Below are 14407 nucleotides of genomic sequence, written 5' to 3'. Positions count from 1 at the left end.
CCCCCCCCCGCCCCTCCGTTCTCCGCCCCCTCCCAGCTCTGGTGTGAGCGGCCTCCGCTATGGCTGCGCTGCGAAGGCTCTTGTGGCCGCCGCCCCGGCTGTCGCCTCCACTCTGCGCTCACCAGCCCCTCCTTGGGCCGTGGGGGCGGCCTGCGGGGACCACCCTGGGCCTTCCTGGCCGGCCCTTCTCCTCGCGGGAGGATGAGGAGAGGGCCGTGGCGGAGGCAGCATGGAGGCGGCGGCGGCGCTGGGGAGAGCTGAGCGTGGCGGCGGCGGCCGGCGGGGGACTGGTCGGCCTGGTGTGCTACCAGCTGTACGGGGACCCCAGGGCCGGCTCGCCGGCGACCCGGCGGCCCTCGGAGAGCGTGGCCGCGGAGCACGAGGACCCGCCCCGCGGCCGGGGGATGCTGCCCATCCCAGTGGCGGCTGCCAAGGAGACGGTGAGTGGGCTGGCGCGCGTCACACCTGCGCGGGGGCTGTGACCTTCGTGCCGGGTGTGCAGGACCCTGGAAGCTGTGGGGACTGTGCAAGCGCTGTGGCCGCGAGTGGGGAACTTCCCGTGAGCGAGGCCGACACCTTCTAGGCCGGACAGCCTGGGATCCGGTCACCCACGTGTTGGGAAGACCGGTGATGCTGTCACTGATGCATCAGGACCTTAAAGGTGGCTGCAGCTACCAACTATCAGTCCAAACCCAAAACCAACACCCCTCCCCTCTTACAAAAAAAAGATTGAGGAATGAAGGCCTTGACAGGCAGAAAGTGGAACGCTATAGGTGTGGGAAAAAGGAACTCCTAGATTGCGCAGGGCGACAGCTAATGACCCAGGTGATCTGTTGCGTTAGAATGAGTTTCGAAGCAGCGGTCTGAGATCTCAAAAGCCACTACATTAGCATATGAGAATTTATTAGTCCCAAAAAAGGAAATGCTAAACCTGCATGCTAACGTCCTTATCATACCCAGCGAATGTTGATGTTACCAGGTCTGAAAAGACAAAAAAAAAATTGTTCAAAAGAGACATAACGTATTTCTCTCTTTTTCCTTCTCCCACTAAAGCCAAAATCCCATTAGTAGGTACAATAAAACACAAAATGGATAGGACAGCAAATGTAGGAGGCTGTGAATGACGCCAACTCCTACCGAAGAAAGTCACGTGAAAATGTTCAACTGTCATTATGTAGTTAATAATATAAGGTAAAGATGTGTGAAAGGCAACAGTGAGTAAAGGAGCGTGGTTTTTTTTGGTCACATCAGTATATTTAATAGTCATGTAAATGACTAGGAAAATTGTCTACGGAGATTTTCCTTGCAAGACTGAAAGAATGTGAAGGGCGTAGATGAAAATAATTTAGGAAACAAGGGAGCTATGCTGTTTTTAATGCAATTTTTATAGGCTTTGTTCTTAATACACAGTGGTGATCTGATGTAAGTGCATCATTTCCTTTGGTGGAGGTTGTCAATGCAATTAGGTTACGGAATCTGCTTTATGGACTATCTAGCAGCAGATCACAAGCACATAATATAAACTCCTTTCATACATGAATTTTCAAAATACTAGGAAATACCCTCAAACCTCCACCCCCACCCCCTTCACACATACACATACACTTTTGTGGCTTGTCAAGGAGCATAGCGTTATTCATGATGACAGAACTTTTAATTAACCATACTTGATCTAGGAACAGATCAGCAAGGTAGGGAATTCAAGTAGTGTTTTCTTTTCTTTCTTAAAATTAATTTTACTTCTACAGTTGAGATATGGTATTGCACAGTTTTTAAAAAGACCACATTCAGAAAGCTAGAACTTTGGCTCCACCACTTGCTACTTGTGTCATTATGAGCTTCAGGATGTGTATTTTTTCACTGATTGTGCTAGGTTCTTAAGAGGCCTTTCAATATGGAAATCCGTGTCTAAAAAATTCTGTGTAATTTTCTTGTATTGTTTCTTTAATGATTTTTCTCTTCTCCCTCTTTCTATTCTCTTTTTCTGGAAATGCTGTTTGTTTGAAGTTAAATTTCCTGACAGATCCTAATCTAATTTTAATCATTCTTATATTTTGGTTTTAAAAAATATTTTCATCTGTTTATTTGTTTTTATAGGAGATATCCTGAGCTTTATCTTCCAACCTTCCTACTGAATTTTTTTTATTTCTGCTATTCTACTTTTTTAATTCAAAGAGCAACTTTGTTGTTCTCTGATGTTCACGAGTTATAGCGTTCTATTTTGCTTCATGGCTGCTGTATTTTCTCTTTTTGCTGTAAGGATATAAATTATAACTTTGTTTTGCCTTCTAAGGTTATAAATTATAACTTCGTTTTGCCTTCTGAGGATACAAATTATAACTTTGTTTGGCCTTCTCTATGTGTTGCTTTGTTTCTTCCAGGTTCTTTTTTATTTCTGTTTGATTTTATAAGCTTTTGCTTTCATTTTGAAGGTTTTCCTCACATATCTGTGGTTATTACCTGTGTATTACTTGAGAACCTCTCAGAAGGTGTCTGTGCATAACATGTCCTTTCGTTTGGTGATCTGGGCTTTTTACTAGTGTAGCATCCAAATGTCAGTATTTTATAGCTCTTTTCCTCTGATGCTGTTGAGCTTCTACAAAAAATAGGAGAGATGGGAGGTGCAGTAGTCTTCTGGAAGCAGGCACATGTGCACATATATGTAAGAGCATGTATGTTGGTGAGTATCTAATGATATACTTAGGTATTGTTATCTAATCCTCTGCTTTTAGACCCACTACTTACTCTGACTCCATAGCTCCATAGTTCCCAAGGCCTTGTCCGTTTTGGGATTCTGTATAGCAAATATTAATACGTTACTTCTATTTGGTCTCTGCAGAACTCAGGTAGTGCATCTGTTATCTTAAGTCAATTATCACTCCTCCATCTCTTCAATTTTATAAAAATTTTATAAATTCTCTTGAATGTTTTAGTTTTCCATTCTTTGCTCTATCTTAGCTCTTTTGTATTTTTACCTGTTTATACTCCTTTACTGTGAATTTAATGTGGTTAGGGGAAGAAGATGTTGAAAGAGAATCATGGGGTCAATCTGCCATTTTTTAGAAATATTATTTTAGTGGCATGTGCTTGTAGTCCCGGCTACTCGGGGCTGAGATAGGAGGATCACATGAGCTCAGGAATTCAAGGCTGCTGTGGGCTATTATTGCACCACTCCATTCCAGCCTAGGGGACAGAGCATGACTTGACTCAAAAAAGAAAAAGAAATTTTATTTTAAACCTATGCTGCCACTTCATTTATTATTATTATTATTATTATTATTATTATTATTATTTTGAGACATAGCGTCGCTCTATTGCCCAGGCTGGAGTGCAGTGTCGTGATCTCAATCACTGGAACTTCCGCCTCCCAGGTTCAAGTGATTCTTCCACCTCAGCCTCCCAAGTAGCTAGGATTACAGGCACCTGCCACCATGACCAACTAATTTTTTTGTATTTTTAGTAGAGGCAGGGTTTCACTATGTTGGCCAGGCTGGTCTCAAACTCCTGACCTCAGGTTCCGCCTGCCTCAGCTTGCAGAATGCTGGGAATACAGTCGTGAGCCACTGCACCCAGCCTATTTATTATTTTTTATTTTTCCGAACTGATAGAAATTACTTATTTTGGTGTTTAAAACTGTAGCTAAGAATTTGTGATTTAGAAAGTCTCTTTTAAGTGTAATATGCTGCTGAGCATAAGCCTGGCATGTAAATTAACCTGTATGTGTTATAAGAATAATTTAATTGATGGAAGTGAACAGCAGTAACTTACAGAAATACAGTTCTCTTATATGATAGCCTTGAAGATTTTTATGTCAAAGACATTGGCTCTGAACTTGGAATGCCTTCCCTGACTCCATAGATTTGTTGAAATATCTCTCTCTACTTTCAGATAATGACTTTTTTGTAATTATTTGTTCATTGTTTGTCTTCTTTACTTGTCTTAGCCCCTTAAGGAGAGGCACTGTGTTCGTCTTTGTCACATTTATGTCTTCATTGCCTGGTAAGGGTCCTAGCCTGATAGGCACAATATGTATTTGTTGAATAAATAAGCTCATGCTAAATATTTGTATGGAACTGAGAAATGAGTTTAATATTTTGTTCAGCTAAAGCAGTTATTTTTAGCATTTGAATTGGTACGACTTCAGTAAAGGTCAAAATTCCAGGCTTTGGGAGATCAGATCACGTGGGACTGTATTTATTTTAATTGTACAAGTTTGGGTTGCCAAAATTTTTTAGCAACTATGCTAATTTTTAGCAACTTTGGCTTTGACCTTTTTATATATTATAAAGAGATGATTCTGGTTAGAACTCCAAAGTTTTAGCCTTAAAGCATTATTTTTATTAGTGGGAAAAAATTTTGTTCTAGAACTGCCTTTTTTTTTCATGCCCAGAATAAAAAAACGATTAGATTGCTTAACATACTTCATTATTTTACTTAATTGTACAGAAGACATGTTCTTGTTTTATGATTTGTTCACCTTAAGAAGCTTCAAGCAACATATTTGAGTATTACTCTGAAGTGGAAAACTAGGTAGACAAATTTTTTATCTCTTTCTTATCTGTAATAATCGCAAATAGTCATACATTATTAAGTTTCCTTTAGTGTATCTTTTCCAGCCTCTTTTCTCAAGGCAGCATCTCTTGAGATGTGAGGATATGTTTGCTTTTTCCCAGAATATTGAAGAATTTGCCAGATGCATACAGGCATACGTTTTGCTGTGCTTCATTTTCTTGTGCTTCACAGATACTGCATTTTTTACAAGTTCAAGATTTGTGGCAACACTGAATTGAGCAAATCAGTTGGCACCATTTTTCCAACATTATATGAGCACTTAATGTTTCTGTGTCATGTTTTGATAATCTTGCAATATTTCAGACTTTTTCATTATTATTTTATCTGTTATGGTAATCTGTGACCAGTTGTCTTTGACCTTACTGTTGTAATTGTACCATGAACCGCACCCATATAAGACAGCTGAGAATAAATGTTATGTGTGGTTTCCTCCATGAACCAGCTTTTCCCTAGTCTTTCCCTCTCCTCAGGCTCCCTTTTCCCTGAGTCACAAAAATACTGAAATTAGGACAGTTACTAATCCTAGGATGGCCTCTAAGTGTTCAGGTGAAAGGAAGAGTTGCACATCTCTCACTTTAAATCAAAAGCTAGAAATGATTAAGCTTAATGAACAAGGCATGTTGAAATACCACATAAGCCAAAGGATAGGTCTCTTGTGCAAAGAGATAGCCAAGTTGTGAATGCAGCGGAAAAGTTTTTGAAGGAAATTAAAACTGCTCTTTGTGAACACACAGATTATAAGGAGACAAAACGGCCTTACTGCTGAGATGGAGCAAGTTTTAGTGGTCTATGTAGAAGACCAAACCACAACATTCCTTAAGACAGAGCTTAATCCAGATTAAGGCCTTAACTATCATCAATTCTTTTTTTTTTTGAGACGGAGTCTCGCTCTGTCGCCCAGGCTGGAGTGCAGTGGCGTGATCTCCACTCACTGCAAGCTCTGCCCCCCGGGTTCATGCCATTCTCCTGCCTCAGCCTCCCGAGTAGCTAGGACTACAGGCTCCCACCACCACACCCAGCTAATTTTTTTGTATTTTTAGTAGAGATAGGGTTTCACTGTGTTTGCCAGAATGGTCTTGATGTCCTGAACTCGTGATCCGCCCGCCTCGGCCTCCCTAATTGCTGGGATTACTGGTGTGAGCCACCGCGCCTGGGCAACTATCATCAATTCTTTTAAAGTTGAGAAAAGTAAGGAAGCTGCAGAAGAAAAATTGGAAGTTAGCAGAGATTGGTTCATGAGATTTAAGGAAAGAAGCCATCTCTATAACATAAAAGTGCAAGGTAAAGTGGGAAATGATGATGTGCAAGGGGTAGCAGGTGATCCAGGAGATCTAGCTAGGATAATTGATGAAGGTGGTTACACTGAACAACAGATTTTCAATAGAGGTGAAACAGCCTTTTAGTGGAAGAGGATGCCATCTAGATCTTTGATAGCTAGAGAGAAGTCAATGCCTGGCTTCAAAACTTCAAAGGATAGGCTGGCCCTTTTGTTAGGGGCTGATGCAGCTGGTGACTTGAAGCTGAAGGTAGTGCTCATTTACCATTCTGAAAATCCTAGGGCCCTTAAGAATTATGCTAAATCTACTCTACCTGTATTATGTTAGGGGAACTGCAAAGCTTGGATGACAACACATCTGTTTACAGCATGGTTTACTGATTATTTTAAGCTCGCTGTTGAGTCCTGCTGCTTAGAAAAAAAGATTCATTTGAAAATATTACTGCTCATTGACAATGTACATAGTCACCAAAGAGGTCAGATGGAGATTTACAAGGAGATCAATGTTTTTATGTCTGCTAACACAGCATCCATTCTGCAGTCCATGGATCAAAGAGTAACAAGACTTTCACATCTTGTTATTTAAGAAATACATTTTGTAAGGCTATAGCTGCCATAGATAGTGATTCCTCTGATGCAGCTGGGCAAAGTGAATTGAAAACTTTCTGGAAAGGATTTACCATTCTAGTTGCCATTAAGAACATCTGTGATTCATGGGAAGAGGTAAAAGTATCAACATTAGTAGGAGTTTGGTAAAGTTAATTCCAGCCTTCATGGGTGACCTCAAGGGATTCAAGATTTCAGTGAAGGAAGTAGTTGCAGAGGTGGTGAAATAGCAAGAGAACTACAATCAGAAATAGAGCCTAAAGATTTGACTGAATTGCTGCAGTTTCATGATAAAACTTTAACAGACGAGGGCTTGCCTCTATGAATGAGCAAAGAAAATGGTTTCTTGAGATGTAGCCTAATCCTGGTGAAGATGCTGTGAACATTGTTGAAATGACAACAAAGATTTGGAATATTCCATGAACTTAGTTGATGGAGCAGTGGCAAGGTGATATAGTTTGGCTTTGTGTCCCACCCAAATCATACCTTGAAGTGTAATAACCCCCGCATGTCATGGGAGGGACCCAGTGGGAAGTGATTGAATCATGGGGGCTGGTTTTTCCCACGCTGTTGTTGTGATAGTGAATAAGTCTCACAAGATCTGATGTTTTATAAAGGGGAATTCCCCTGTACATACTATCTTGCCTGCCACCATGTAAGAGGTGACTCTGCTCCTCATTCACCTTTCGCCATGATTGTGAGGCCTCCCCAGCCATGTGGAACTGTGAGTCAATTCAACATCTTTCCTTTATACATTACCCAATCTCGGGTATGTTCTTATTAGCAGTGTGAGAACAGACTAATAGAGTAAGTGGATACTGGTAGAGTGGGGTGCTGCTGTAAAGATACCCAAAAATGTGGAAGTGACTTTGGAACTGGGTAATAGGCAGAGGCTGGAACAGTTTGGAAGGCTTAGAAGGAAACATGAAAATATGGGAAAGTTTGGAACTTCCTAGAGACTTGTTGAATGGCTGTGATCAAAATGCTGATAGTGATGTGGACAGTAAAGTCCAGGCTGAGTTGGTCTCTAATGGAAACGAGGAACTTGTTGGGAACTGGAGCAAAGGTGACTCTTGCTATGTTTTAGCAAAGAGACTAGTGGTATTTTGTCCCTGCCCTAGAGATGTGTGGAATTTTGAACTTGAGAGAGATAATTTAGGGTATCTGTTGGAAGAAATCTTTAAGCAGCAAAGTGTTCAAGATATGACATGGGTGCTGTTAAAGGCATTCAGTTTTATGTATTCACAAAGATATGGTTTGGAATTAGAACTTATGTTTAAAAGGGAAGCAGAGCATTAAAGTTCAGAAAATTTGCAACCTGATGATGTGATAGAAAAGAAAAACCCATTTTCTCAGGAGGAATTCAAGCCAGCTGCAGAAATTTGCATAAGTAAGGAGCCAAATGTTAATCGCCAAGACAATGGGAAGAATCTCTCTAGGCAAGGTCAAAGGTCTTCACAGCAGCCCCACCCATCACAGACCTGGAAGCGTAGGAGGAAAAAATGGTCTTATGGGCCGGGACTAGTACCTTGCTGCTTTGTACATTCTTGAGACTTGGTACCCTGTGTCCCAGCCATGGCCAAAGTGGGCCAATGTAGAGCTCAGGTCATTGCTTCAGAAGGTGCAAGCCCCAAGCCTTGGAGGTTTCCATGTGGTGTTGGGCCTTTGGGTGCACAGAAGTAAGAATTGATGTTTGGGAACCTCTGCCTAGACTTCAGAGGATGTATGGAAATGCCTGGATGTCCAGGTAGAAGTCTGCTGCAAGGCCAGAGCCCTCATGGAGAACCTCTGCTAGGGCAGTGCAGAAAGGAAATGTGGGGTCAGAGCCCACACACTGAGTTCCCACTGGGGCACTGCCTCGTGGAACTGTGACAAGAGGGCTACCATCCTCCAGACCTCAGAATGGTAAATCCACGGATAGCTTGCACCATGCACCTGGAAAAGCCACAGACATTCAACACCAGCCCATGAAAGCAGCCAGGAATGGGGCTGTACCCTGCAAAGCCACAGGGGAAGAACTGCCCAAGGCCGTGGGAGCCTACCTCTTGGATCAGCGTGACCTGGATGTGAGACATGGGGTCAAAGGAGATCACTTTGGAGCTTTAAGATTTGACTGCCCTGTAGGATTTCAGACTGGCATGGGACTGTAGCCCCTTTGTTTTGTCCAGTTTCTCCCATTTGGAATGGGTATCTTTACCCAATGTCTGTACCCCCATTGTGTCTAGGAAGTAACTAACTTGCTTTTGATTTTATAGGCTCATAGGCAGAAAGGACTTGCCTTGTCTCAGATGAGATTTTGGACTGTGGACTTTTGAGTTAATGCTGAAATGAGTTAAGACTTTGGGGGACTGTTGGAAGGCCTGATCAGTTTTGAAATGTGATTTGAGAGGGCCCAGAGGTGGAGTAATATGGTTTGGCTCTCTGTCCCACCCACATCTCGCCTTGAGTTGTAATAATCCCCACGTGTCACGGGAGGGACCCAGTGGGAGATAATTGAATCATGGGGGCGGGTTTTTCCCATGCCGTTGTCATCATGGTGAATAAGTCTCACAAGATCTGATGGTTTTATAAAGGAGAGTTCCTCTGCGCATGCTGTCTTGACTGCTGTCATGTAAGACGTGACTTTGCTCCTCATTTGCCTTCCGACATGACTGTAAGACCTCCCCAGCCTTGTGCAACTGTTAGTCAATTAAACCACTTTCCTTTATAAATTACCCAGTCTCGGGTATGTATTTATTAGCAGCATGAGAACAGACTAATACACAAGGTTTGAGAGGATGGACTCCAGTTTTGGAGAAGTTCTACTATGAGTAAAATGCTATCAAACAGCATCACCTGCTACAGAGAAATTGTTTTTTCACGAAAGGAAGAGTCCGTCGATGTGGCAGACTTCATTGTTGTCTTATTTGTAATTCCAGTATTGGGAGGCCAAGGCAGGCGGATCATGAGGTCAGGAGATTGAGACCATCCTGGCTAACACAGTGAAAACACGTCTCTACTAAAAGTACAAAAAGTTAGCTGGGCGTGGTGGCAGTCGCCTGTAGTCCCAGCTGCTCGGGAGGCTGAGGCAGGAGAATGGCATGAACCTGGGAGGCGGGGCTTGCAGTGAGCCGAGATTGCGCCTCTGCACTCCAGCCTCGGCAACAGAGCGAGACTCTGTCTCAAAAAAAAATAAATAAATAATAAATAAATAAAAATAAGAAATTGACACAGCCACCTCAAATTTCAGCAACCACAACTCTGATCAGTTAGTAGCCATCAACATCAAGGCAAGACCCTTCAGCATCAAAAAATTTTGATTTGCTGAAGGCTCAGATAATCATTAGCACTTTTTTAGCAATAAAGTATTTTTAAATTAAGGTATGTACTGTTGCAGACATAATGCTATTGCACACTTAATAGGCTACTTGTAGCATAAACATAACTTTTATATGCACTGGGAAACCAGAATATTTATGTGGCTCGCTTTATTGCAATATTTGTTTTATATATGGTGGTGTGGAACTGAACATGCAGTATATCCAAAGTATGCCTGTAAATGGAGAAAAGTCCCAGTTTTTTATAGTGAGGGAAGTTAATAGACATGAAATTGAAGATAAGCTAATTCTATGTGGAATAGCATTGTTGTATGAGAAGCTAAATAGCTGATCCCCTCTTTTAGTTTCTTCAATCACCTCATGACAAGTCCACGAGAGTCTGGATGCCTTATAATGGCCTGACCATCTAATAGAGTCACATACAATGATTTGAGTAGAGATTACTTTTCAGTTCTATAAAATATTTGGGTTTAATATGACTTCTTAATTGATTCTCGCATATAATCTTATATATAGAATTATACATACATAATTTGGGGGCTGGACTATTTTATAAGTACTAAGTAATATGTAGCTGCCCTCTTGCAGATTGAATATGTAATTTATCTCTAGTGATTTTTGAGAAATGAATGCTATTTTCTACCCAAAGATTAAAGAAAACATTTGGGATCATTAAACAATGATATTAACGCTGTAAAATAATTTTATATATTTATGGCACAGTGTAATATTTTGATATGTGTATATATTGTTGAGTGATTAAATCAGGCTAATGAAGGTATCCATCATCTTGCATTCTTACTTTTTTTTTTTTCTGAGATGGAGTTTCGCTCTTGTTGCCCAGGCTGGAGTGCAATGGCGTGATCTCAGCTCACTGCAACCTCCGTCGCCCAAGTTCAAGTGATTCTCTTGCCTTAGCCTCCCAAGTAGCTGGGATTACAAGCATGCGCCAGCACGCCCGGCTAATTTTTGTATTTTTAGTAGAGACGAGGTTTCTCCATGTTGGTCAGGCTGCTCTCGAACTCCTGACCTCAGGTGATCCACCCACCTCAGCCTCCCGAAGTGTTGGGATTATAGGCATGAGCCACTGTGCCTGGCCCCATTATCATATTTTTAACCTTGAATTTTTAAAGCTTCTTTGAGGAAGATTTATTCATTACGCTATAACATACAAGTCTTGTATCTCAAAAGATATTAATAAATCTTTATTTAATGACCAAATTAATTAAAAATCCAGAAATAAATTACAATTTTTCTCATTATTATAGTTCTTTCAAAGTGTTGCTTTTACAGAATCATTTCATTCATGCAAATTTGCACTGGACTTTATGGAGATCAGAAGATCATCTAAACACCCTAACAGAAGGGGAAAATAATAGATGTCTCTTACCTTGTGTTACCTGTAAGCATTAATGATTGGATACTGAGTCATCGTAGCTTTAGCATTAATGGTGAATTTAGTAACTTACAGTTTCGTGAAATAGCAAATGCAGAGATTGTGTATTTTTATCTTCTCCCCCATAAACGTATGAGAAAAAAAATTCGTTTTCTTTAGAGTCATCCTTAGATACTAATTAGATACACTAATACTTCAGTATTAGTGGCTGGTCAAATGCTTTAATGTTTTTCTTACTTTTAGATAGTGGCACATGTAAAATTATATATAGTAGTCCCTCTGTATCTGCAGGTTAACTTTCCATGATTTCAGTTACCAGCGACCAACCTCTGTCTGAAAATAATAAATGGAAAATTCTAGGGTTTTAGGGGTCAGGGAAATGGAAGAATCAAGGGTGTTATTCAAGTTTTTGTCTTGGGCAACTGAGTGGATTTGCTGCAATTCACTGAGACTAGGCCTTCAGGAGAAAAAACACGTTGGGAATAATGGGCATAGATGATAAATCTGTAACTTGTATAATAGATCGAGGTGTCTTTTGGACAGCTGAAGGTAAATTTCCACTTGGATGCATAGGTCAGAAGCTCAGGAGAGAAATCCTTACTATAGAAATAGATTTGGGAATCATCATATATTAAAAATCATAAGAATGGATGACATTGTTCAGAATATGTAGAATGAGAAGAGAAAAGCATCTAAGGAGAGAAATCTGGTGAGCATCCATGACTTAAAGGACTGGCAGAGAAAAGAAAGTCTGCAAAAGCTGAAAAGTTGGGTCAAGACAGGTTAAAAAAAAAAAAGTCAGGGGGGCCATGGAAGTCAAAAAAAGATAATATTGTACTTTCAGAAAGGAAGCAGTCAGTTATACTGAAAGCTACCCAAGGAGGTCAACTGAAATAGAAATACAAAAAGTGTGCATTGGATTTAGCAACAAGGAAGTCATGGGTGATTTTATGAAGACATTGGAGGTGATAATCAGATTACAGTTGGATAAGCTGAGTAAATGTGAAGAAAAGGTAAAGTGGACAAAGTGAGGTAAGTGTTGACAGCCATATCAAGAATTTGGCTCTGAAGAAGTGAGAGGATAGTAGCCTAAGGGACATGGAATTGATTTTTTTTTTTTTTTTTAAGATGGAAGACCCTCGATCGTGTTTAAATGCTGATGGAAAAAAGAAGTTTAAATTTAAAGGAAAGAGAGAATAATTGATATGTTAAGGACCCAGGTGGGAGTAGGAGATAAAAATTAAACACAAGGAAAGAGTTTAATCTTAGATAATAGGAGGGATGCTGTTTCCATTATGACAGGAGGATGGGATACAAGGACACTGTATATATGCTTAGTAGCAAGTAGTTGAAGGTGTTCTTCTTGCCTGATGGCTTCTATTTTCTCTGTGAAATAGGAGGTGATGTCATCTTCTCGGAGCAAGATACAGAAATATGTGGAGTAACTATGATAGAGGTTTGGGGGAAAGTGGAGGATTGACCTAGCCACTGTAAAAAACTAGAAAACCATGAAATCTTTACATTTGTTCATGTTTTGTAATTGCAAGGCTCAATATGAGCTTTTTAACAATCAAAGTAATTTTTAACTTGCTCTTGAAATGCAGTTTTTACATGGTCACAACTTTTACTATTCTAATTTATAAGTTGTTGATGTTATCTCTTTTTTAATTTGTATAAACCTTAGTAATCTGATCTAATTAGCACTTTTTTTACCCATGATGCAATATTTAACTTACACAGCAAATGCACCAAACTTATAATACAATGCAGATTTTGTTATTTTTGTTTAAACTTGATAGACAAATTTTAACTAGATAATATTAGATCTCACTGCTTTCCTGTAATTGTGCCAAATGCTGAGAATGTAACTGTATTTTATGTAAACACTCTTGTGATAAAGAAAAAAGGTGTTTAAAAAATCGAACAAGCTCGATTTATGGCATTATCTATCTAGCATTAAAGAAAATGCCTAGTCATTTGTGTACTAAACAGGATTTTCTAGATTTATTATTTTCTTCCCTTTCCTCTTTAAGTAAGTCCTTACCCCTTTATTCTCTGATGTACTGATATATTATGTAAGCTAAGTAAAATATGGAACTTCAGTGGTGAATTGTTTTATTGGTTAGCATAGTAGTGCTACCATAGCGTAGTAGTGTTTTTGCTCATTAAAGAGTTATTTTTCTAAACTAGAAAAGTAGAATTATATTTTCTGCTTTTTTTCCTATTTTCTAATTAATTGTCTTTTAAGCATTTTAATACTCAAACTCCATTTCTAGAATTTAGAGTACAGGAAGTGTATATAAAAGAATTTCGAAACAATCCTTTTTTCCTCTGTGGTAAGGATGATACCTATCCAGTTTACACTGTAAGTATTGACTAGGTGAGATATTTGGATTGTCCCTTTTCCTCAAAGGGATATAATAGATGGTTTAAACTGCTGGTAGCAATTCAAAGTGATTTTTCTAACTGGCTTCACATCGGATCAGAAAGGTCCTTATAATTTAGGCACAGTTTAAGCTAGCTCCAACCTATTAAAGTTAGTTATTTTAAAATAATATCATCTAAGCCCCTTCCAACTGCTTTAAAATTATTCTTACTAATCTGACAATAAGAGGTTACTTGTAATTGTCCATATACATACATTGTCTCCAGGAGATTGAGAAAGGTTTTGAGATATTACTATCATCAAGCTTTAAAATATAGTCATAAGGACAGTGATAGGCAGGTTTTGGACTAGGGCTTGTGGTGAATGGAGATCAGTGTGACTTAAACATTACTTCCTTTCTGGACTCAATCTTTGTTGTCACATGACCTCCTCCAGACTGCTTTCTATCCAAATAAATGGGTCACATTAGGATTTTATCTTCTTATAGTAAAGAATACACTTAGTAACCTTTTGGTCCAGTACTGTGAAGATGTGCTATCAAATATGTCTGTGTGGTTCTCTCTGTCTGCCAGCTTTGTTGATCATCATAAAAGTCAAGTAAGAGTTTTGATTCAACTCTCTTACAATATGAACTTAACAAATCAAAGTCAAGACATCCTATTTGGAGAGAAAGGTAAAATATATCCTTCATAGTTTGATTCAATATTCTAAATTTTGTGAGTTATAAGTACAAATATTGGGTTCTAATGTGCATTAAATAGTGAACTATGAAAAATAGCCCACATATATGTCACCAAAGAATTAAAATCCTGAAGTTATTCTGAATTATAGTAGTTGTTTGTAAATATTTCTAA

The 14407-nt window shown here is 39.6% G+C and overlaps 1 protein-coding gene across 10 annotated transcripts in view; it reads left to right on the top strand.

Moving 5' to 3' along the window:
* The first annotated feature begins 14 nt into the window (after positions 1-14).
* MICU3 (mitochondrial calcium uptake family member 3) overlaps positions 15-14407 on the top strand; it is a 92415-nt gene continuing 78022 nt past the window's right edge. For 8 of the 10 annotated variants that reach the window (XM_055287332.2, XM_055287326.2, XM_055287339.2 and 5 more), the window contains exon 1: positions 15-440. In XM_055287332.2, coding sequence (XP_055143307.1) covers positions 60-440 — 381 coding nt within the window. In that variant the 5' untranslated portion in view covers positions 15-59. The remainder of the gene's footprint in view (positions 441-14407) is intronic. The other 2 variants (XM_055287288.2, XM_055287269.2) reach the window with 1 other exon arrangement.

This window comes from Symphalangus syndactylus, chromosome 1 (genome assembly GCF_028878055.3).
Source record: "Symphalangus syndactylus isolate Jambi chromosome 1, NHGRI_mSymSyn1-v2.1_pri, whole genome shotgun sequence".
NCBI classification, from domain to species: Eukaryota; Metazoa; Chordata; class Mammalia; order Primates; family Hylobatidae; genus Symphalangus; species Symphalangus syndactylus.
This window is presented reverse-complemented; position numbering and strand designations above follow the sequence as displayed.